This window comes from Larus michahellis, chromosome 4 (genome assembly GCF_964199755.1).
Source record: "Larus michahellis chromosome 4, bLarMic1.1, whole genome shotgun sequence".
Classification (NCBI taxonomy): Eukaryota; Metazoa; Chordata; class Aves; order Charadriiformes; family Laridae; genus Larus; species Larus michahellis.
This window is the reverse complement of record NC_133899.1, coordinates 71412614-71435649: the sequence shown is the minus strand read 5'-3', so window position 1 is coordinate 71435649 and position 23036 is coordinate 71412614. Positions and strand designations below refer to the sequence as shown.

Here is a 23036-nt window from a genome sequence, read left to right as displayed (position 1 = left end):
CCTTGGTTACACACACGGTACATCCTTTGAGTAGCTCAGCACTCGAGAAGGGTATTATGCTTGTCCTTGGAAAAGATTTGTCGTCTTCATGCTTGGGATCTTAGTGGAGAAATTAATGAAACATGAACAAGTGAAACAGATAAAAGTCTTTTTTCCCAGAAAAAACAGAAAATCTGTTTTGTTCCTGACTCCTCATGAGCTGCACTAGCTCCCAGCTATCTCGTTGCCTATGGGCACAACTCTAGAATTTTCTTGATCTAATTGTCTTAATTAGCGATCGAGGTACCTAATACATTAGCGAAGGCTGGCATGTACTCACTCACTCACCAAGGAGAATCAGATATGTGAGTATCTGGGCCCAGTGAGGACCACCTGCACCCGAGGGGACAGAGGGCTGGCAGCTGTGGAGCCCACCACTGCCAGCCAGGGAGCTTGGCTGGCTGGGGGCAGCCAGGGGCATACCCCAGCCCAAAGTATCGGGCACCTCCCTGGGGACAGGGATGAGTTAAGGCTGGGCTGAGACATTGGCTCATGGGTGAGGCCCCAGCTCAGCAGAGCCTGTGGCTGGTCAGGGCAGGGCTGCAGGGAGCTGAAGCCCGACACTTGTACGGCATCACTAGGGCAGGAGCTGAAATGGTGAAACCACAGTAGTTTCTGTTTGGTGTAAGGAGAATATAAATGATTGTATCTGTAGAGAAGAGATACTGTTTTGATCTTATGTTGCGGGGAGGGAACTCTTGACACCTGGTGAGACAAGTTGGTGTTGACTATACCTTTCTTTGGACTTTGAGTCCTATATGTTAACAACTAGGCAGCCCAGGGTGGGCCAATGCCTCATAGCCCTTAAATATTGCTGCCTGAATGTCAACAGGTGGAACTGATAAAGCCTATTCCAGACTGAGATGGAATCTGGGTTGCACTCTCTTTGAGAATACAGGATTCAGTCATTCCAGTATCAACACATATGCTGGGATTTTGCCGTGGAGTTTGCCTTCAGTGCCATGCAGATTCACCAGACCATGTCTTTTTGATTACAGAGGGACTGTAGTGTGCTGATACCAAAAGGGCCGAGAGTAAAATGCACATCTATACAATGATAGGCAACCAAGCTGAAAATTGTGATAAGAAATATACATTTTAGAAAAAAATTATATTGAGTACTTGGATTTGCTTAGGTAGTTTTGTCATTTCCCTTACTCCTATCTGCTTATTGGCTTTAGGACATATCCATTTCTTGAACATCAAGGAAGACTTTCAGCCCTTTGAGGTATTCCAAGTTATTGCCTTCCCTGAATGGGCGGCATTTCAAAAGATAAACTACCATAGATTAATAATTATTAATTAAAGAAGAATCCTTTTTGAATTCATTAAAAATATTGAAAAAATGTTGTGTACTGTGCATGTAGCTCCTCTTGTGAAGGCAGAAGGGATCAGGAAAGGAGTAAGCGTGAAAGAACTGTGGGTACTTTGATAACCTGTTACTTTTGACTATACTTCAACTGTAAAAATACCTGAAACTGCTAATTTAAAATGTCTTAAATGTGGAAGGTTTGCCAACAGAGCAGTTAGCAAATTGGTTCTTTCCCTACTCCAAGATGTAACCTGAGGATGCAGCTCTACAGGTCATGCTGCAAAGCCTATCTGAAGTTTCACACATGGGAAACTGTTGTAAAATTTCATGGTCTGTGTGAACTGGGAGAGTCTTGCCAGTGATAGTGTCCTTGTTTGAGTTTTGTGTCACTCTGCATCTAGCGGGATACTTCTGTGTAGGTGGACTTGTGGTGGTGATAGTAAGGCATCTTTTACTCATTGCATGACCTGAAATTGCGTATTTAAGTGCTGCTAACTGCAGGGCTGCTCTCCTCTTGCTGCTCACTTTCTGTCCTCCATTGCAGCATGTAAAATACTACGTATTAAGAGGTGGCATTGGAGTAGTTGGGTATTTATAAATGAATGATGTCAGTCAAGCTTTAAAGAAAATATTAATTTGTTCTGGATGAGAAGGGAGCCTGAAAAGCTCAAAGCTACCTAGGAGCAACGGGAAGCTCCTTCACTTCAGGGTTGGTTCTTGGCCCTAATAGACTTGCTAAACTGTGTAAACTCAAATGTGATTAAAGTGTTGTAATTAGCTCGCTGACATTCACACGCTCAAGGGGAAGGCAAGCAGCATTCCTTGGCAGAAGTAACATGCTGGGGTAGCTGACAGTGTGTCATGGCCTATTTAAACAGGCAACCTGTCTGTTATGCTGATTTACGCTCTTCTAGGTAAACAAACAAATGACCTCTGCTTTCACACCACCTGCAATATGCCAGCAACTGGTACAGAAGCCCTTCAAGGGGTTTGGTCTTAAACACTTCCTTTCTCTATATCCCTGTTTCTTGAGATATGGACAGGTGCTGAGGAACCCTGGCTTTCTGCCCACGTGAAATACAACCAGTCCAGTCTGGGTCTTGCTCAGGCTGTAATTCCACAATCAGCTTAGCCTGGCATGTAGCAGCTCCACTGTTAAAAAAGGCTGTCCCGTACTGAGCTCTTGAGACATACCTGGCCTCTGCTCTTGCCCGTGAGCCTCTTCTCCCACTCCTTTCCCTTTTTGTGGGGCAATGTGATGAATAACTAAAACCTGGGGAGCAGATTAGCTGAAATTAGCCCGAAGAAAAAAATGCGGTAGAGGAACATTTGTGACGATGAAGGCAGTTGGAAATATAGGCAAAAAGTGACTGAGGAAAAGTGCAAAATGGAACGGAAGAAAAGAAAAAATGTGATAAATGAACCATCAAAGGGAAGAGGTGAATGAAGAGAAAAGTGTATCATTAAAGATAGGGATAGAAGAGATGTTAAATGGATGTATTTTAAAGTCAGTGCTAAAAGCAAAGAGAATATGAGGTTATAGGGAAGATCAGGAGAGAAATCATAGACATGACCAGGTGAGAAGTGGAGCAGCGGTAAAATAAAATGGTTAACTTTGCTTTGCACATTGACTGTATAGAAAAAGGTGAAATAAAAAATCACAGTGATAACTCATAGATCATAAGTCAGAGGTAAAAGAGAAGTGGTTAAAGAAATGGAATAAGAAAAGTCAAAACAAACTTGTATTGATAGGTGGGAATTCTGTGTTGAACAAAGTCAACGAGAGAGAGGATGTAAGAGGCAGCACTTTGCCTCCCTTGTTGAGACCGGCAATAAGTTCACTGAAATAACCAAGGCTAAAGGCTGGTGGCAATATTTAGGAGGAGGAGCAAATATCAAAGTGAGAGAGAAGGGGAAGATCTGGCAGTGGCGTGAGTAGCATGATAACAGCAAGATGAAGTGAAATTGGAACAGAACAGGAGAAAGGCGAAGAGCTGGAAATGGTAAGAGGCAGAAAGAGAGAAGCTTGCTTCCTTTGCACTGGTTTTATGGGAGTTAATCTCAGTTGGGAACATTTGGGAAGGAGAGGTTTACTTTGAAAGCCTGTCATTTTAGGTGCTATTCCAGAGTGAGGTCTGAATTGCTCCACATTGGGCAATAGATTGCATGAGATCTACAAGCAACTAGGGAATGTATAGCAAAGGGCATCCCAGGAGTGAACTTCGAGCAATCCAGCTGAATGTGCCAGGTGCTGATGAGAGATTTATTTCTGTGCTTTGGAGGCTGGTGCATTTAGCTCTATCTTCCTTTGGACTGTGAAGCTGCAATGGAAGGCAAACGTGTATGTGCCCATGACACGATATGGTACATTTTCTGAAATTCCCAAGCAAACGTTCAGCAGGCTGGTATGTCTGCCTGGTTTTATTCAGTGCTCTGTGAGACACATGGCAGTGACCTGGAAGCAGTATAGTTACCTCGGCTTCTGTTCTGGATTTGGTTCATTCAAGCGCTAGCTGGGAGGCTCTGTACCATGCTCTATTTGTGGACATGCAATCCTGTCCAGTGTGGCACATGGGAAGTCCTAGCGGATCACAAAATTGTTTCATTATGTTTCCATGGCCATTCTATTTGTTCATTTCAAATAGGGTATATATATGCTATTTTTTCTTTAGTTAGCATAAAATATAAATAACTTAATCAATTATTAATTGCCTGGGAATTAAAATCCCTGGCTGACTACCTTCAGTTGACTTCATGAACATTATTTGTATTTACCACCCTTCTTGCTGCTTTTAACATCAGCTGTTCGCATTGGGGTTTATTTCCTTTGGCAGTATTGCTACAAGAATGATATTTATGTATCTCTTTGTGTTGTCCTTCCTCTGCTTCTCAGTTGCTTTGTATCTTTTGTCATTTGTACATGCATTTTATCTTTCTTCCACCTTAATAGCTATTTATTTCAGTCATATATTTGGCTCTTGAGTACAAAGGATGCTACTATACTTTGAGCAGGTATTAAAAAGTTTAAATCTAAGCTGTTCCCATGGTCCTAGAAATTTCCCTTTGGCGCCTATACTGACATACATAGGATATGGTAGGGCATGCATAAGGCTGATCTGTTGTCTTTTTCTTTGCAGCATGCTGTTGATGCTGATAATGCAGGAGTCAGTCCCATAGGAAATTCATCTAACAACAGCAGTCATTGGGACCTCGGAAGTGCCTTTTTCTTTGCTGGAACAGTCATCACAACAATAGGTATGTTTATGGTTTATAGAATCATCGAATCATAGAATGGTTTGGGTTGAAAGGGACCTTAAAGATTATCTTGTTAAAACCCCCCTTCCATGGCCAGGGACACCTCCCACTAGACCAGGCTGATCAAAGCCCCATCCAGCCTGGCCTTGAGCACTTCCAGGGATGAGGTATCCACAATTCTCTGGCCAACCTGTTCCAGTGTCTCCCCACCCTCATAGTAAAGAATTCCTTCGTGGCATCTAATCTAAATCTCCCCTCTTTCAGTTTAAAACTGTTACCCCTCATCCTATCGCTACACTCCCTGATAAAGAGTCCTTCCCCATCTCCCCTGTGGGGCCCCATTAAGTACTAGAAGGCTGCTATAAGGTTTCCCCTGGAGCCTTCTCTTCTCCAGGCTGAACAACCCCAACTCGCTCGGCCTGTCTTCGTAGGAGGGGTGCTCCAGCCCTCTGGTCATCTTTGTGGCTCTCCGCTGGACTCATTCCAACAGGTCCAAAGCTGGACACAGTACTCCAGGTGGGATCTCACCAGAGCAGAGTAGAGGGGCAGAATCACCTCCCTTGCCCTGTTTCTTGTGACGCTGCCCAGAATATGGTTGTCCTTCTGGGCTGCATGAACACATTACTGGCTCATGTCGAGCTTCTCATCAACCAACACCCTTAATTTTCTTAGTTTTCACTAAAAAGACCATGAATCAATACCCAATGAAATAACTATTCTATGGTTGTTAGAAATTTGAATTTTAATGTTATGGATTAATTTACCCATAAGGGTTTTATTCTGTCTCAAAATAGGACATCCTAAGTACGTCAATTAATTTTGGCTTATGCTCTGAAGTTTCATATAAGTAATTCTTCTCATACCCTATTCCTTGTAATTGGAAATGTGTTCACATAAGTATCACATCCTTTTTAAATCCTTCCTCGCTTTTATACTAATAATTGGAAGGAATTCCACAAATTGTACATTGTGTAAAAAAACCCACATTTTTTCCATAGAATTTGTGGCCTTGAAATACTGACACATTTCTCTCTATTAGATGAAGGGTATACTGAACTACTCCATTTACTTTTCTTAAACCACTAGTTTTAGTAAGTTCATTATTCAGGCCTTTATCATCCATCCCCCCTATACATTGTGTCCAATGTATTTAGTCTCTTGATCTCTGAATGCTGGCCTTAGATATCCTAAGGTTTTTATCCTCTCCTCTGTGAAGATCTTGAAGATTATTCCAGCAGATGGAATTTCAGAAGATGGTCTGAAGGAAAAAAATGATAAACTGGTAACACTGGTGATAAGGTTAATCTGCTGATAATTATACAGTGGTTTTATAATTTAAAGCTTGATTTCAGTGCTGTTATGGTTGGAGGTCAAGAGATCTGATTATTTGGAAATCACTGTCAAATTGTTGCTTTTTATTTGCATTGCCTTTGAGTATTCTTCTGATTTAAATATTTGATAAAGTGTTTCTCCATATTACAACTGTAATACACACACTGGTGACTGTATAGACAAATAATCTGAGAATCACATACGCTTCATTAAAGTGTGAGAATCTGACTGAATTCTGCAAGATCTTTGTGCAGGTAATGCAACAAAAAAAATCCTGTGGCAGTTAAAGACTTGCTGTGGCGATCATCTCAAACAGTGAAGTGTGTGTCTTTGGCTCTGCCTTTTCTTTGTTGTCAGAGCGAGGGTGAAAGAGCAGTTGTATAGAGTGTACTCCTCCCTGTGTTCCTCTACATATTAAGCTACATTACCATGTATTTTTAACAGTAGCATAAAACCAGCGGGTGGCAAGAAAGAAAACATTTCTGAATCAAATGTAAGAAAACCCTCCCTTAATATTTGTTTACTCAATAGACCCAAATGACAAGCTTTTAAATTACTCATTAAAATAAATGCCACTATGTAGGCATAGTTTATGTAGGCATATTCATTGACATCTGCTATTTAAATAACTTATTGAAAAGAGCTTGGATTTTTGCCCATATTTGCTTTAAATTCTCCATGAATGAGATTTTTATAGGCTACATAAAGTCTATGTATTGTGTCTGGGCATAAAAATGATTTTATTTTATCCACCAGAGCCCTGTTAGGGCTCCTCTTAGGCAGACACTCAGCAGACTACCTGGTCAATCTCCGTCCACTGGCCTGTGGAGCCATGAAGAGGACTGTGGTTTGGAGGGGGGGGGCATTGTTGTGTGTCAACATAGTCCTTTCACCATCCCATGACAGAGAGATATATCCAGTCCCAGTGTCACAAACCTAACATGATTAGGACCTGGGAGCTCAGCCTTAATTCCCAAGGACCAGGAGGAATTGCTATAGATGAAGCAGACACTTTCTTAGATCTCCATCTCTTTGGATGCTCTGTGTTTCCACTTTATTTCATCAGTGATTTGTGATTGTGTGGTCACTTTTAATATTAAAATGATTATGTATTGTCAGAATGCAAATCTCTATTACATTTCAGTAAAGATACCTGATCTTAAATAAAAAGGTGCAAATATTACTGCCACAAAACTCTCATGAAATACAAATATTAGGCTCTTTATTGTCAAATTGAAAGAGGAACTGAATAAAGACTTCAAGGGCAAATTTGTGTAGTGTGGGTACAGTTTGGAGGCCACAGTGTAACTAGTCAGTGTGATGAGGGGCTGAGGAAATTATGAGCTAACCACTGAAAATGAGCCTTGTCAGGTGAATCACACTCCCATCAGGAAGTCATTGGCAATGACTCCGAGAGGAGCAGCGGCACGCAGGCACCAGGCCAGCATGGAGGGATTTTTGTGCCATGAATAGTCAAGCTAGATTAATTAATCAAACACAACTTTAGATAGCACCTGAATCTATAGAAAACATGGGTAACTGAGGCTGTAAGAAGAACTAAATCACAGTGGGTAGCTAGCCTGGGAAATGACATCATGCCATGGAAACTTTGTAAATAGGAATTACATATGGAACAAAGGTATGCCTGCAGAAACAGCAGTTCTTCTAAACCCATTAGTTTTTCTAATTAAATTTTTCTAATTTAGTTTTTCTAACAGCGCTGTATAAATTCTGGGAGTCTGACAATTATTTTTCTTCTCAGGGTATGGGAACATTGCCCCAAGCACTGTTGGAGGCAAGGTTTTCTGCATCTTGTATGCCATTTTTGGGATTCCACTGTTTGGCTTCTTGCTGGCTGGGATTGGAGACCAACTTGGAACCATCTTTGGGAAGGGTATCGCAAGGGTGGAAAAAGTTTTCAGAGTAAGTTCACTGTCAGTTGTTTGCTTGTGTTGTATAACTTGCTTTTAATTCTGTTGCTGTTACCTGCAGTCTTTTTTACATGTTGGGCACCATGAAATATTTTCATGTCCAGGTGAGATGATGCTTAATGTCCTTAGGGGTTTCTGTAGTCAGTGGAGAGAAACAGACGTCTCTAGATGGTGATGGTGACGTAGGTGTTACAGATCAGGCTCTGAATTTCCTTTTTGATGCTGTCTCTGGGGAATGTGTCTCCTAAGCTAGGTTCCTTACAAGGACTGGTTGTAAACACCTTCAAAACACCACAGGTTGCGTTGGACATATATGTCCATTCACTGAAAACAGAGAGAAGGTAGTGTAACTTCTGGAGGAGCAGGGATGCAGAGTATGTCCTGACTGTATTACTGATAAAGCCTAAAAGACTTGGACAGCGCGGTTACTGGGGTGAATGTGAACTTGTGAAGAGATGGCCGAGTGATATGTTTTCACTGCAAGAGGACAGATGCATTGGAGTAGATCTGCAGCTGCAAAAACTGGCATAATGCCCCTGAATGGAATCATCTTCATGGTATTTACCTGCCCTGCCTACCACGGATACATCCTACACTAGATTTCTATATAGACTTTCTCATATGTATTTTCCCCTTATGTTGCCAGTACCCTCTATTTTTGAGCATATCACTGTAAGCAACTCTTTTGCAAGCAGTGCTGCAGACCTGGCAAATGCTGTTTGGCTAGTTTGCTGATGGTTCACTTCAGGGATTCTTTCTTTGAAGCAGAACTTCTAGAAGTGACCTGTGTGATGTTTCCCTTGGAGGCGGTGTAACTGGAGATAAGTCTTTCGAGGGACTGAGTGGATGAGAAGCTGTCCAAGCCGGTTAGTTTAATACGCATCTATTTCTAGAACATTCCCACAGATGAGAGCAAATTACTTCTAACTGTTTTTGAAAGGAAGTAATTGAGTATTAGACTGTAGTATGAGCAATTTCCCTTTTGATTAAATTACTGTGAAGTGTCCCAGACCAGCCATAAGGAATGTCTCAGGCTAAATGCGGAAAAAGGTGACTAGTGATTCTGTGTGAGTAAGCATGTACGTGCCTGACTGGAGAGCACTTGAAAATGGCCCACATTTTCATGAAATCAAAATAAGGTTATTGAAAGGTGGCTCAGGTTGGGCCTGCAAAACCAGAAGTAGCTAAGATCCCTAGTTGTTTTTTCACCTAGCTTCTTATTAGACCTGCTTCACTTCAAAGCAATCTCTGAACCTTCCAGGCTACTTCTGCCCAAGAAGAACTACAATCTCGAAGTCATGATATGAATTGGGAGTCAGAAAATTCTTGATTTATTGTCAGCTCTAGTACTGGCTTTCTGGGTGACATGGACAGGACCATTGAAGTGTCAGTATTATAGTTTATGAGTAAAATAATACATGCCCTACTTCAAGTATTTTAAAATTTGCAGATGAATGCTGATACTAATGTGTCATATAGGATATAGCCCTTTGGCACATAATGGGAGTTCTTTTGGCATTCAAAGTACTCCTTCCTTTTCTTGAGTTAATGCCGTTGCTTATTGTTTATAACCATCTAAACTATTTCTTTTCCTCCTTGGTATTTTGTCAGCTTCCAAAGCAATTTAGAGATCTGTGATCCCCGTGTTTAGTTAAGATGTGTGTTTATTCCTTTTATTTTGATTCTCATAAATCCATTATGTCTGTTCTTTTGTAATTTGGTGGATGGGGTTACACATAATTTCCTTCAATATTCCTAGTAATGAGGTTCAGCTATTTGAAATATTCCTGATATAGTTACTATTTACATGCATCTTAGTCACTAGTCTTAATATCAGTGTTTTCACTTTATATGATTGTTTACATATCATTTGACATATTATAAATGATCATTAATATATTATACATGATATATAGTTTATATTGTTAGCTAATGCAGCATATAATAATCATTATAATTTTACTAATTATGTAATTTATTATCACATTGTGTTTACATTGGTAGGCTTCATAAATGTTTGGACGCAATCAGATGAATCGAAAAGTGGAGTAACAGCTCTTGATATAATCCTGAGCAGTGAACAAAATTTAGTTCAATATGTAACTCTTGTTTCTTACTTTATAACTGTCTCCTAATGAACTCAAATTCAGCACGTTTGTGGGTGTAAAGTAACCTTCTATAACCTTTAAAGAGAGGACATAAAAATTAGGAGAATAGTTAGGAGGAAACAAAAAGGAACAAACATAGGTTAAAAAGACACCAAAAAGCTTAATGTTGGGTGGTGTGCCTCACGAATCTTTTGGAGCTAGCTGAGAGGTCACTGAGTGTGTATCAGTGATCTAGAGAGATAACAAATTGAATTTCTGGAAAGATTTTGACAAGTTTTCTTATCAAAGGCTATAAGGAAATGAAGCTGTGATGAGGTAAGAGGTCTCACATTCAGTACATGTTTAAAAGGTAAACAGAGATTACAAAATGATGGTAGCATTATTGGTGTGATTCTACTGGAGTCCTTGCTGCGATCTTACTGTTTTAACAGGGATGGCCTGGAATGGTTCAGACAAAAGATGAATATGCAGGTGACAGTGTCTGCACATTATGTCTCTAGATGTTTCAAGATAGGTAAAATGGAACCTGCAAAAGGATGATAAGATGATAAGTGGAATCCAGTGTTGGTAATACAAAATAATGTATATTTCTTAAGTTTGAGGAAAGAAATCCTAATGTATTCATATAGGGATATTATCAAATTTCACTACTCCAAAAGGCTCCTGGAATTACTGTGGATGGTTGTCTGAAAATAACACTGAAACTTAGCAGCAGTTAAAAAGGTAAAAAAGAGTGTCAGCAGAAGAGGTGAAAACCAAAAGACCATCTTACCTCTGCACAAATCCATGGTGCACTTGCACCATTAATATCACATGCAGTTCTAGTCACCCTGTTTTGAAAAGTAATTAACGGAAATGAAAATTAGTGCTAGGTCTGCCTCCGCAGGCCTTGTAGTTGAGTCTGTACGATGGCATTCACTAGCTACCTGTATTTGCTTTCTAGTGGGTCCTCAAGGGCAATTTGGGACAGTCCAGCTTCTAGCCTTGGGGAAGGGAATAGGAAGAAACTTTGCATGTGTCCCGGACATTATAATATATCAAGTTTCCATGTGCTTTTGCCTCAATATTCTGCTTCTGTCTGTCTCTAGTTGCCTCTGTTTATCCCCTTCACTCTTAGGGATGTTATGTGGCTGGTGTCAGGATAGCCAAGAGTTCCTGAAATCCTTGCAACTTTGTCATCATCTGTACAGGTGGATGGGATTTGAAGGCAACTTGATCTTGCATTGTGGTTAGGATCATTTTTGAAGTTAGGTAAGAGGCAGTATGCATACACTGGCAGGTGGGAAGGAGAGGAAGGTTTCTCTGACGGCACGGCAGTCTTCACCCAACACGTTTTCTGAACAAGTTTCTTGCTCCATCCAACAGTGTAACTGTGACCATGGAGCCCATGGCACGCAAGGGACAGCTTGCCCCTGGCATTCTCCAGCATAGCTGGAAAGATGAAAGGAGGGTTTCTCCCAGAAGAGTTGTGCTAGTGCACTTCTGCTGCCTCTGATGTGACCTGTGTGGAGCCCCACCAAACCTACATTCATTAGCAGCACAAATTACAGCCTAAGAATGCCACATTTAGCTATTGCAGTGATCAGCCCACGCACTCTGTGGGAATTTTAAGAACAATTTGAACTCCATAAAGGGGGAAGAGAACTGCTCTTATCAAATACACACTACCTCCACAGTATTGACAGACTATTTCATCAGAGGAGCTGGACACATGCCACTACTCATCTTGTAATCCAAAATGTTGCCACTATTTCAGCATGTAGATAACCAGGAAAACAACTATTCATTTGTGACTAGGTAGGGCTGGAAGTATTTAATTGCAAAATAATGCTTTGTAAAAACAGGAACTTTTCATGTACCATTTTAGGAAAGGGAGGCACCGGCAGAGTGACACTGCCTGGGTTACAAGAAGGTATCCCAAACACCACGCATTGGCTAGTCTGTGCCATCTGTCCTACTGGAATAATCGTGTTTGGTATAAGTAAATAAACATCAACCAGATCAGAGACATAAACCAAAGCGTCCCACATGGTAGCCCTACCTACTCAGCTACTGATTATTCCTATATGTCCTATAATCTGTGGCAGAACCTGGCTGCTAGTCTGTTCTCACATGCATACAAGTGTGATTCCCAAGAACACGGATATGTACAGGGTCACCAGATTCACTTTATGCACTGATGACAAGCATTCAATATCTGGGTTGAGTGATGAATCAGTTTTCACAGCCCACCTGAGAAAACCGCGTAAACACTCAAAATGTAATTAAAAAATCGGTAATTCTTATATTTTCACCTGGCAAAGCTTTCCAGACACTACAGAAATGAAATATGCATTCCAAGTAGTCATGTTATCTTACATATGTGAGGGATCTTATGAATGACCTGAGACAGTTTCTATAATAAACAGCAGAACAAACTCCATTCTTTTGGCTTGCTCTGTACACACAGAGGCTGTAAGCATCTAAAGATAGAAAGGAAAGCACTCCATAGGCAGAGTGCACAGTTACAGAACGCAGCAGCTGTCATTATCATGAGTTAAATATAGGCTAAATTCAGATAGTCTTTATTGAAACCTTATAATGAGTGTTTAGATTCTCACTGAAAGTAGATGAGATGAGCATAACCTGACAGATCTTCCCTCATCTTGCAGTTCAGTACAGGTGCAGGCATTCAGCCTCGGCAAAACATGCTTCTGAGAGCACTCTGGGATTTTCTGGCATCTAAAGTGAAGCCAGTGTGAGCAGTTCCTGGACTTGGTTACTGCTTTCACTCCTCTGGCTTCCAGCATGATGCTGAGGACAGGTCTGGCAACACAGCTGGTAGGGTGTGAATTGCAACACAGGGATGTGAGCGAGCAGCCAGAGACATGGATGGTGGCAACGCTGCATCCCTGAAGCTCACGTCTCAAGAAAATACACTACTTTGTGCCTCTGTAAACAACTCACACTTCACTGAACCAGGGGCTTTTCAGAACACACACATCTGCTACCTCTCAGGTTTTCAGCATAGGGAACCTGTTTGCCCGTTGATCTCTTGAGAAATGGTTTGCTCTGGATTTAAGAGACATGTAAGTCTTATGAAAATTATATACACCTTTTTTTCTTTTTTCTGAAAGACAGCAGTAGGCATTACCTTAACCTTGAAACAGTCCTAGGAAAAGTAGTTCTTAGTTGGAAGATAGGGCTGGGGCAGCAATAAGAGAAGTCCCACTGAGCTGGTGCAAAGCTTTCTTCTGGCAACTGCCAAAGCTCTGCCTTTCCTCAACTTTGTTGTTTGTCTTTCTGAATATATCAAATCTACCCTAGCTACTCTCCCTCTATTCAACTTCTTTTTAGAGATTTTTGACTTCTCTGATCTCTTTTGTTACTGTACAAGTGACTGGAATTGTCTTTATAAATTCCTTATCTGAAAATGAATGGAAAACAGATCCTGTGAAAGAAAGTTTGTACAAGAGAGTAACTGTGCAGAGGAGGAACTTAAAAATACAGTCTTTTTTCTTTGTCTCCCTTCTGTCTGTCCATTTGCTCTACTATCTCTCATCTTGTTCTGTCTCCTCCTCTTCTTTCCCTTGGCTCACATCAAACCCTTAACATTATGCCTGATACCAGGCATATACTGTAGACAGTAAATTATCCATGAGCCAACAATGTGCCCTTGTTGCCAAAAAGACCAATGGAATCCTGGGCTGCATAGGGAAGACTGTGCCCAGTAGGTCGAAGGAGGTCATTCTCCCCCTCTACTCTGCACTGGTGAGGCCACAACTGGAATACTGCATCCAGTTTTGGGCTCCCCAGTTCAAGAGGGACAGGGAACTACTGGAGCGGGTCCAGCGTAGGGCAACCAAGATGACTGAGGGATTGGAGCATCTCCCTTATGAGGAAAGGCTGAGAGAGCTGGGACTCTTTAGCCTGGAGAAGAGAAGGCTGAGGGGAGACCTTATTATGGCATACAAGTATCTAAAGGGTGGGTTGAAGGAGGATGGTGCCAGACTCTTTTCAGTGGTTCCCAGTGACAGGACGAGGGGCAACGGGCACAAGTTAGAACATAGGAAGTTCCGTTCAAATACACGGAAAAACTTCTTTACAGTGAGGGTGACAGAGCACTGGAACAGGCTGCCCAGGGAGGTTGTGGAGTCCCCTTCTCTGGAGATTTTCAAGGCTCGCCTGGATGCAGTCCTGAGTAATGTGCTCCAGGCAATCCTGCTTTAGCAGGGGAGTTGGACTAGATGATCTCTAGAGGTCCCTTCCAACTCTGAAGTTTCTGTGATTCTGTGATTCTGTGATACCAGGGCAGGACTGGTGAATGAGTTCTCAGCAAAGTTTGCAGTTCAAAGAAGTTGTTTGAGGTTTCCTTGAAGTACCACCTTTACCTCTTCTTTCCTGGGATAATGCCATACCAAGGGACCCCATCTGCTCCCTAACAGGCAACCCTCACCCCACGCTTTCTCTTCCAGCCCAATTTCAGCATCAATTCTTCTCATTTTTGGCAGCTGAATCAAACTTTCAGATGAGATCATTCCCAAAGCCAAAAATTCAAATCCAGATCACTGCTTAGACAAATCAGTGAAATCATTCTGGATTTGCACTCTTGTAAATGAATTCAAAATGTGGGACATGGTTAATAGATAAATGTATTATAACCTAAGTGACAGGCTAGCTAGTAAGATCCTATTTGTAGTTTTTAATGTATGGTCTGACACCTGCATTTCTGAGCAGATTAAGTTAATGGAAGACTGATGGAAAAGTTTTCTCTCCACTTCCTGATATCTAATCAAAATATACCAAAAATCAACACAATCTCTTTTATTTTATTTTATTGCATTTCATTACCAGCCAGCATCAGTGTGTTATTACATCATCTACTAAAAACCCACTGAGGATTTAACACCCTATTTTTATTTTGTTTTTAATATAGTGTTATTCATTGTGATTTTCTGTAAGGAAAAAAGCTACCGTTTTTTGGGGGTTTTTTTGTTTGTTTTTTTTTTTAATTTTTTAAATTCATTCAAGAACTTCCACAGAGGAATGGTGCAGCACAATGATCAATCTGCCGTCTGCTGGCATCCTGTCCCTGGACAAAGCTGTCAGGACGGGGTGTGAAAATCAACGTACTGGTGCACGCACACAATATTATTCCAAAATGATATAAGATTTATGAGCTGAAATTTTAGTGTTCAGAGCTTAGCCTAACAATTTCCTGGGTCATTTACAGCAATGAAGCTGGTGAAGGGTCTAAAGCACAAGTTTTATGAGAAGCGGCTGAGGGAGCTGGGATTGTTTAGTTGTTTAGCCTGGAGAAGAGGAGGCTGAGGGGAGACCTTATCACTCTCTACAGCTACCTGAAAGGAGGTTGTAGCGAAGTGGGGGTTGGTCTCTTCTCCCAGGTAACAAGTGATAGGATGAGAGGCAATGGCCTCAAGTTGCACCAGGGGACGTTTAGATTGGATATAAGGAAAAATTTCTTCACTGAAAGGGTTGTCAAGCATTGGAACAGGCTGCCCAGGGAAGTCGTGGAGTCACCATCCCTGGAGGTATTTAAAAGATGTGTAGACCTGGTGCTTAGGGACATGGTTTAGTGCTGGGCTTGTCAGCACCAGGTTAACAGTTGGATTAGATGATCTTAAAGGTCTTTTGCAACCTAAACAATTCTATGATTCTATGGCAGAGGAAATTTTCCCTCAGAATTCCCAGAATTCCCTTTCACCAGCAAAAGTAAAGTTTCATATGAACTTGGTAAGTTACCTGCAGGAAAACTTTGAGGAAGAAATGATGCAAATGCTTTCCTCATACACAAGATCACCACATTATGGAAAGACCAAAGGTGATGTAGCCTTGGAGAGAAACATTATGGAGAGCATAGAGTATCCTGACTTGAAAGATTTTTCATTTGATTCTGTGATTCTGTGCCTTTCACTCGTTGGGAATTTGGTTCTTTGAAGCTACTTCTCTTTTGTTCCCCATGCATAAGAATAACTTTCTCAGGAAAAAAACTAGTTCTTTCTCAGGAAAAAAACCACCTCCATTATATATGAACTGCAGGAAAGTATCTTTTTCTGCACAGTGCTGAGATAGTATGCTAGTACTAAAAAATTCATGAGAAAATCTATGGATCACAGCTTTTGGCATTTTATTTCCTCTAACAGGGTATTTAATTCAGTTATTGATGCTTACAGCTAGTCTGCTTCAGGGAAAGTAACTTAAGTGCAGCAAAACTTTTGCTGATTTGTTCTTATCTGCTGGTCTTTGTTGCTGAGTATACATTTAGAATCTAAAGCTTACATGGGCTGGCTGTGGAGCACATCTTTCTTTAGTTCTGCAAGTCAATAACCTCTTGCAAATTGGCATACAATTCAAGGGTTAATATTAACCTGAAATGTTAAATTCAGATCTTGACATCTATGAAAGATCTTTTAAACATTTTGGTTTTATTAACAATGTCTGTTAGGCCTGTAAGAGCTTGTGAGAAGTATAGCATCAGCCTGAGGCAACTTCAAAGAGCGGATCATGAAGGTCTTGAAGTGAGTCTGCCTCTAAAGAGAGCCCCAGGAGGTGTTGAGCCGGGCGGTAGTTGAAAGGGCATTCCTGGGGTTGCTAGAAAGAGAAGGCAGCAGCTCTAAGAAGGGAGAATGTGTCAACACCAGGAAGAGATAATAATTGCTCCAATTTTAGAACCAAATCAGTCTTGCTAAAAAGATGATAGTATAATGAGGAAATACTATTCTAAAACCAGGCTTTAAAACTAGCTTAAATCCAGAGAATAGTGTTATCTGGAAATCTCAAGTCAGCTCCAGTGCACCAAAACTGAAACCCAATATGCATTAAAGTCCATCCCCCAAAGTAATTACCACTAGTTTTACTGTAACACCTCTTTCTGTGAGTGTTAGGCACTGCACAGTGTAGCTGTTGACTACCTATAGTCAATAGAAGAAATCTTGAACTGTTTTGCCTGCTTATGTGAGGCCTTTTAATATATTTTCATCTTTTTTTTCTTCATTATTTAAAATTATTAGAGGTTCCAACCTTCGATAATTCTTCTTACTGGAGTCATACTCTTGTCACTGAACTGCAGTGCTCATAATATTTTACAGCTCTTAAAAACAGAATATTGTACAAAAACTAGTCAGGGATCCATGATTAATACAAAGGCTTTATTTATTGCTGTTCAGGTATCTATCTGTATTATAGTAAATTGTAATAGTTCATTTTTTATTTGGGAAGCAATTTTCATTACATTGCTTTTTGACTGTGTGGATAGACTGCAGCTATTGTAGTATGTGAACCCAAGATCCTCTGTTATTCTCAGGGTTTTTCTTCATCTACTTTAGCTTTTTTTTTTGTATTGTGCCTAATATTTTAGCACCTGTTTGAATGTTTACACAGAATTAATTAATAAACCAAAGACAGGTGTAGTAGGCAATTAGTGGCTAAAAAACTGTTTTAAGTGCAAGGTAAGAGAGTATTTGGCAATTGGCACTCAGTAGAAGGTCAAACCCTTCTATGGATGATGGATCAACCTGTGCATGATGATTTATCATGCTTAAAGAAGACCATAAAAACAACAGAGTAACAATGAAGTAAGTTTTGAGGAAGGGTTTTTTTCCCACTGTTAATTTGAATGTACTCAGGCTATTTTTTGTGTAAATCAGGGATTATCTCTGGAATATGATCTCTGTCCTTTTCGCACCTATTGTTCCCTCTGTCTGTTTCTTTTCTGTTTTCTGTGATGAAAAAAGATGAGCAGAATTTCTTTTTCTATATCAAAACCCAATCTTTGCCACATCACATTTGGTTTGAAACCAGGTTAGTATTCAGAATGATCTCAGTATAAGCAGTGGCAAGGAGTTGCATTTCCATCCAGAGCCTGAATCCCAATTTTCTTATTAAGGAAGTGATTTAAACAGTCCTTTATGGTTTGAAATGTTGAGGAACCGCTATTGGAAAGGGTAAAACTATACCTGTCTGCCTCCTGCTAAATTTAGTATTAGTCACAGAACTTCTAATTGCAGTGAAGTGCACTGGAAATAAACCCCATGGGTCTCAAGCAATTATCTCTCATGAAAGACAAGACAAACAGGAGCTGCAAGCATGATTAAGAGTTTACGGAGCCGCTAGGGTTTCTTAGATACTGTGTATGAAGCTTAAAAAATAAGATACTTCAGTGGAAGCTGCTGATTAAAGCCAAAGAACACGTGAACTTTTCAACCAACAGCCTGAAAGTTAAACTCTTTCCTAAGCACTAATAGTGAATAACTGCCTTTTGTTATTGCCTAAAGGTTTGATCGTATTGCTGTGGAAACTTCTCTGTATTGCTGACAGTGCGGTGCTGAAATATCAAATCCTGTGTGCTAGGGTTTTGATCCAGGTGTTGCGAACTCTGAAAACCTGAAATCCTAAAGAAAATCCTAACCTCGAGATTGTTTAGTTTGCAATATAGGGAGTGAAGGAAAAGCAAGACAGAAATGCAATTGCAACACAAAATCACTCATAATAAAGTAATTGTTGATCCCCCCCTCTCCCCTAACAAATACATAGAGCCATTCTAGTTAGTGTTCTTCAGAATATCCTCCAAAATTCCTGTAGGCAACCTTGGGGGAAACATCAGAGACTGAGTGTGAGGGGAGTGTTGGATCTTGAAAGGCAACAGACAGAAATCAGTTCATGAGGGTACCTGTACACGGTGCCTCATCCCAGGCATGAGGACTGTGCTGCTTTTTCACTTAAGAGATGCCACTTCAAGGTTACGAACAGGCTGGATGGAGGTGGCGAATTTTGTGTTATGTTGCTTTACATATTCAACTTTCACCTTTCAGAACTGTCAAGCTATTGTATTAACCATGCTAATGTAATTTACATGTTCATGTTTTCCCTTGGCACATACACACGTCATTGTGGCAATAAGAATTGTCTTGAGGCATGGGACAAAGTGTTTGATGCACCCTTCACGCTACGCAAGACCTTTCCTTTAGAAGGTGTTCCCTGCCTTCCTTTTACCTTTGCAGGTAAGCAGTGGCACCTCCTGCAAAATGTTGGAGAAGGCTGGGAGGAGCAGGGGGAGAGATGTGGCATGGAGGGACACTTCTAGGGGTGAGACATTTTCCACTCTTTCCACATTTTTGCCTGGGGGGAGCTGCTCTGTCTTCCTCCTTTTACTTTCCTTCCACTCTTCTGGGATCTGTATCCCACCTGGAGAAAAATTCACTCCCTGTGGGCTACTTACCTGAGAGAACACTCTTTGGTTACTTGGCTAGTCACAAATAGTGGTTTTCTCTATAAAGACTGCAATATTGCGATCTTTATAGTCTTAATAGCTGTAAGAAATCTCATGGTAAATATAAAATATGCTTTGGAGGCTTCTGCAAGAATTTCTTGCAGACAATGATACGTGCTATTGTACCTGAGAAGGGCAAGGGAAGGCTGCTTAGCCAGTAATTCCAAAATAAGCAGAAACTGAAAACTGCAGTCTAGAAATAGATACAAGAAGTCTAGCCTGAAGATCTACTCCCTGTTCAACCTTTCAATGTCTAGTCCGACGAAGTATCCACTCTAGCCTTACCAATGCTGATGTTATTACATTCCTAATCACTAGGGAAATGTTCTGAAAACACAACAGTATGGAGAAATCTGGATGCTTTATTCCACTGCAGAGGAAGAAAACAAACAAAAAAATAGAATAAAAAATGAAAGATCAAACAGAGCTGAAAAAGAAACATTGAATTTCTCCACCCTGCTAAGATGAGATATTTCTAACATGAAGTTTCATTTTCTTTTTCTTGTTAAGTCATTGAAAGTGGCCATGTCATGCAATAGATAACTAGATCTCTCATTGATCTAGCTACACTAATTATCTTTCTCTGTCTCAGTGCATTTCTTAATTAGATGCTGAGCATATACTCATAAAACTAGCCTTGCTGCTATGTGGCAAGGCTAGGCACTTTTCTTTGCCCCATCATAACGGCATTTTATTTTTTGTCCTGAACTGCACCGATGAACAAGGTTAAAGCATTGACTCAACGCTGATCAAAGGCAGGGTTACCAGGAATGACAAGGTAAAACCTATTCAGGTACAGGGAAGTGATATTGAACAACCATTATTAACCCATTCTTGCACTCCCTGAGAGTAGGAAATATAGGTGTGACTCAGAAGGGAGTTGAAGGAAGGAGCAATACATTCCAAATTTGGCCTCTGTGAGCATCCTTTGAAATTGCTTAAGTCTGTGTCATGAACCTCTGTTGTCCTTTTTCTGCTCCAGTGTCTGAGAAAATCATATATATACATGAATCCCTCTTATTCAACTTTAATTTTTTCTTAGGCCCAGTATAGCTCAGCCAGAACAGAGGTTTGGGCTCATTATTGGGTTTTTTTGGTTGTTTTTTCAGTAGCATAATAAGCAATGTGCAAAAATTGTTGGTGCATATCAGAAAGCCCTATGTGTGCTTTCTATGTGTGTGTGGTATGTCAAGCCTAGAAAATTTCTGAGCCAGTATTTCTGTATTTTCATAACACATTGTCGGTACTCACATTATGACTGCAGCAAGATCCATGCCTAGAGATTTACAAAAATAACATTAGGGAAAGCTGCTGCCCTGTGAGAAGCTTGCTGCATATTCCATCTGGGTCTAGACAAACACCCTGCAGAACTGTGGTTTTATGGGGAAAAATAGCAATGTAAAAAAATCCTTCTTTACCCATGCACTGTATGTGTTCCGGATTGTGTCTCCCAAGCTTAGTAACAAATGTGAGTGCTTACAGCTTTTTATATCTGTCTCCCCTGTCGTTCTCACTACAGTTAAGAAACAGGGGATGGATTTTGCATCTTCTTCTGCATCAATAGCAGCATTCTTTATAAAACATGAGAATTAAAATAGCACTGAGATGCCAAGAGAGCTGGTTAGCCAGTAGGGGAAGCCCGTCTCTAGTGGAGTGGTCCAAACCACTGTTCTTAACCCATGGAGGTGTCTGAAATGTCGTATGTATTTTAAAATATATGATTTAGAATTCTGCTGCTATGCTTTCAAGGGGCGGTGCCTTCTTCATCGATGTGGTGAGTAGGCCCTGGCTGGCAGCAAGCACCCACACAGCCACTTGCTCGCTCCCCTCCCCACAGTGGGACGGGGAGAAGATAGGAAAATTCGTAGGTCAAAATAAAGACAGTGAAATCACTTACCAAGTACCGTCACAGGCAAAACAGACTTGACTTGTGGAATTTAATTTATTGCAGATTAGCATAAATATTTAATTATTGAGTTGGGTGTTTGGAATCAAAAAAAGACAAACATTCAAAATGCTTTTCCTCTCCCTTTTCCAGGATGAGCTTAACTCTCAGGCTTATTTCACTTCAGACACCGCGCCTCCACCTGTGGTATTTCCGCAGGTCATGCTCAGTCCCTCTTGTGCAGCAAGGAGTGGCACAGGGATTGTGGTCTGGGCACAGTGGTTTCTCTCTGTTGCTTCTTCTTTCTCAACCCTTTTCCTCTGGTCCTTCACTGGTCATTATGGGCTGCAGTCCCTCCAGGAAAAGTACCTGCTCTGCCATGGAGAACCTCCCGTTCTCCTGACCTTGTTATTCCCTCATTCCCTCCTCCTTTGCCTGTCCAGCATTTCTGCCCTTTCTTAAATACACTTTCCAAGAAGTGCCACCATCTTGTCTGAGGGGTTCAGCAGTGTCCTGCGGTGGGTCTGTTGGAGACAGCTGGAACCGGTTGTGGTCACAGAACACAGAAGAACAAAAGACACTTATATTGTTCTCAGATGTTATCTCTAAGCCACTGATATTTGAAATACATTTAGTTTCAGTCTCATTTTGAATGTGAAGGAGCTAGGACAAGTTAGAAAGAAATCCACAGTGACAGATACAGGCAGCAGTGAGGTTGATGTGACCATACCGCTGACCAGGAGCTCTGTGAGCCCAGTGCCATGCCGGTCTTTCTGTACAGCCTGTTGAGATGGGCATCACACTTTACTGAGGTATGTGCCAAGCTCTGAACTAGGGCTGGCTTGCATTTGACTGAGCTGAAAGGCTGGCAGTGTGAACCTGTGGCTGTCTGCACCCTCTACACTAGCCTAGCAAAAATGTTTTGACTAAGGACATACCTAATGTTTGTGTCAGAGTAAAAAAATAGAACTGATATATGCAATATTCTGGTTTATGCTTTGAGTACAAAGACTGGCTTTCATCTTGTTAAAATATTTTGATCTGGAGAAAGTGATTTAGAAGACAAGCTGTTTAATTAGTGCACGGGCAGAGACAATCTGTTCCAAGAACAGTTGGCAGCATGGGAGAGGGCATAAAGTTAAGAATAGGTGAAGAGGACAACAGAAATGTTAAAGAAATGTGTTTTCTTTGGAGGAGTGCTCCAAAATGCAGAGCCTTGTGGCGAGATGAGGACAGCACGTTCCATGCAGGCACATTATACTAGCACTAAAAATATGACATTGGTCATCTAGCCAAAAAGGTAAACAACTTGCTTGGAGTCTTGGGGATATTTGTCAGGAATTCAGAGAAGAACATGTTTGGAAGACAGAGGAACCATCTGAGCTCACTGTGATGCAGCAAATGTTCCAATACTATTTTTGGTTGAGTAGTACTGTATATTGGGTGAGTTTCTGTGAAAGGGGAGGTGACACTACAAAATCTTGGAATAAGCATATTTGAAATATGCTGTTCTTGGAAATATATATGTTCAATAAATTTAGCATTTAGTCTAGTCTGATAAATGGCTGTAGCATCTTTTGATCCCATACCTTATGTCACCTACTCCCTTTTTGAAGGAATATGTGTCATCACCATGGTCTCAGCTTGGAAACTTAAGAACCTTCTTTGGTTCTTTTGTTGTCAATGGTCAGGTCAGAAAAAATTGTGCCTGAGTTAATTAATCTGAAAAGTGCAGGAGCTGTAAAAGAATCAGTTCATCAGCTGTGATCTTTGTCACCAGAGACAGAGAAAAGGGTGAAAAAAGCAAAGAAAGAAAAAAAAAAAAAGGGATTTTTTTTAACTCCTGAAGTTATTGAATAAGACCAAAACCAATAAGACCCCTGTGTATGTAAGAGAAAATAAGGAA

At 40.8% G+C, this 23036-nt stretch overlaps 1 protein-coding gene across 1 annotated transcript in view; it reads left to right on the top strand.

The window, feature by feature from the left end:
• The window catches only part of KCNK10 (potassium two pore domain channel subfamily K member 10), a 66213-nt gene that overhangs the window by 31556 nt on the left and 11621 nt on the right, over positions 1-23036 (top strand). Inside the window, exons 4-5 of the mRNA XM_074585452.1 lie at positions 4489-4606; positions 7701-7861. Of these exons, the coding sequence (XP_074441553.1) occupies positions 4489-4606; positions 7701-7861 (279 nt within the window). The remainder of the gene's footprint in view (positions 1-4488; positions 4607-7700; positions 7862-23036) is intronic.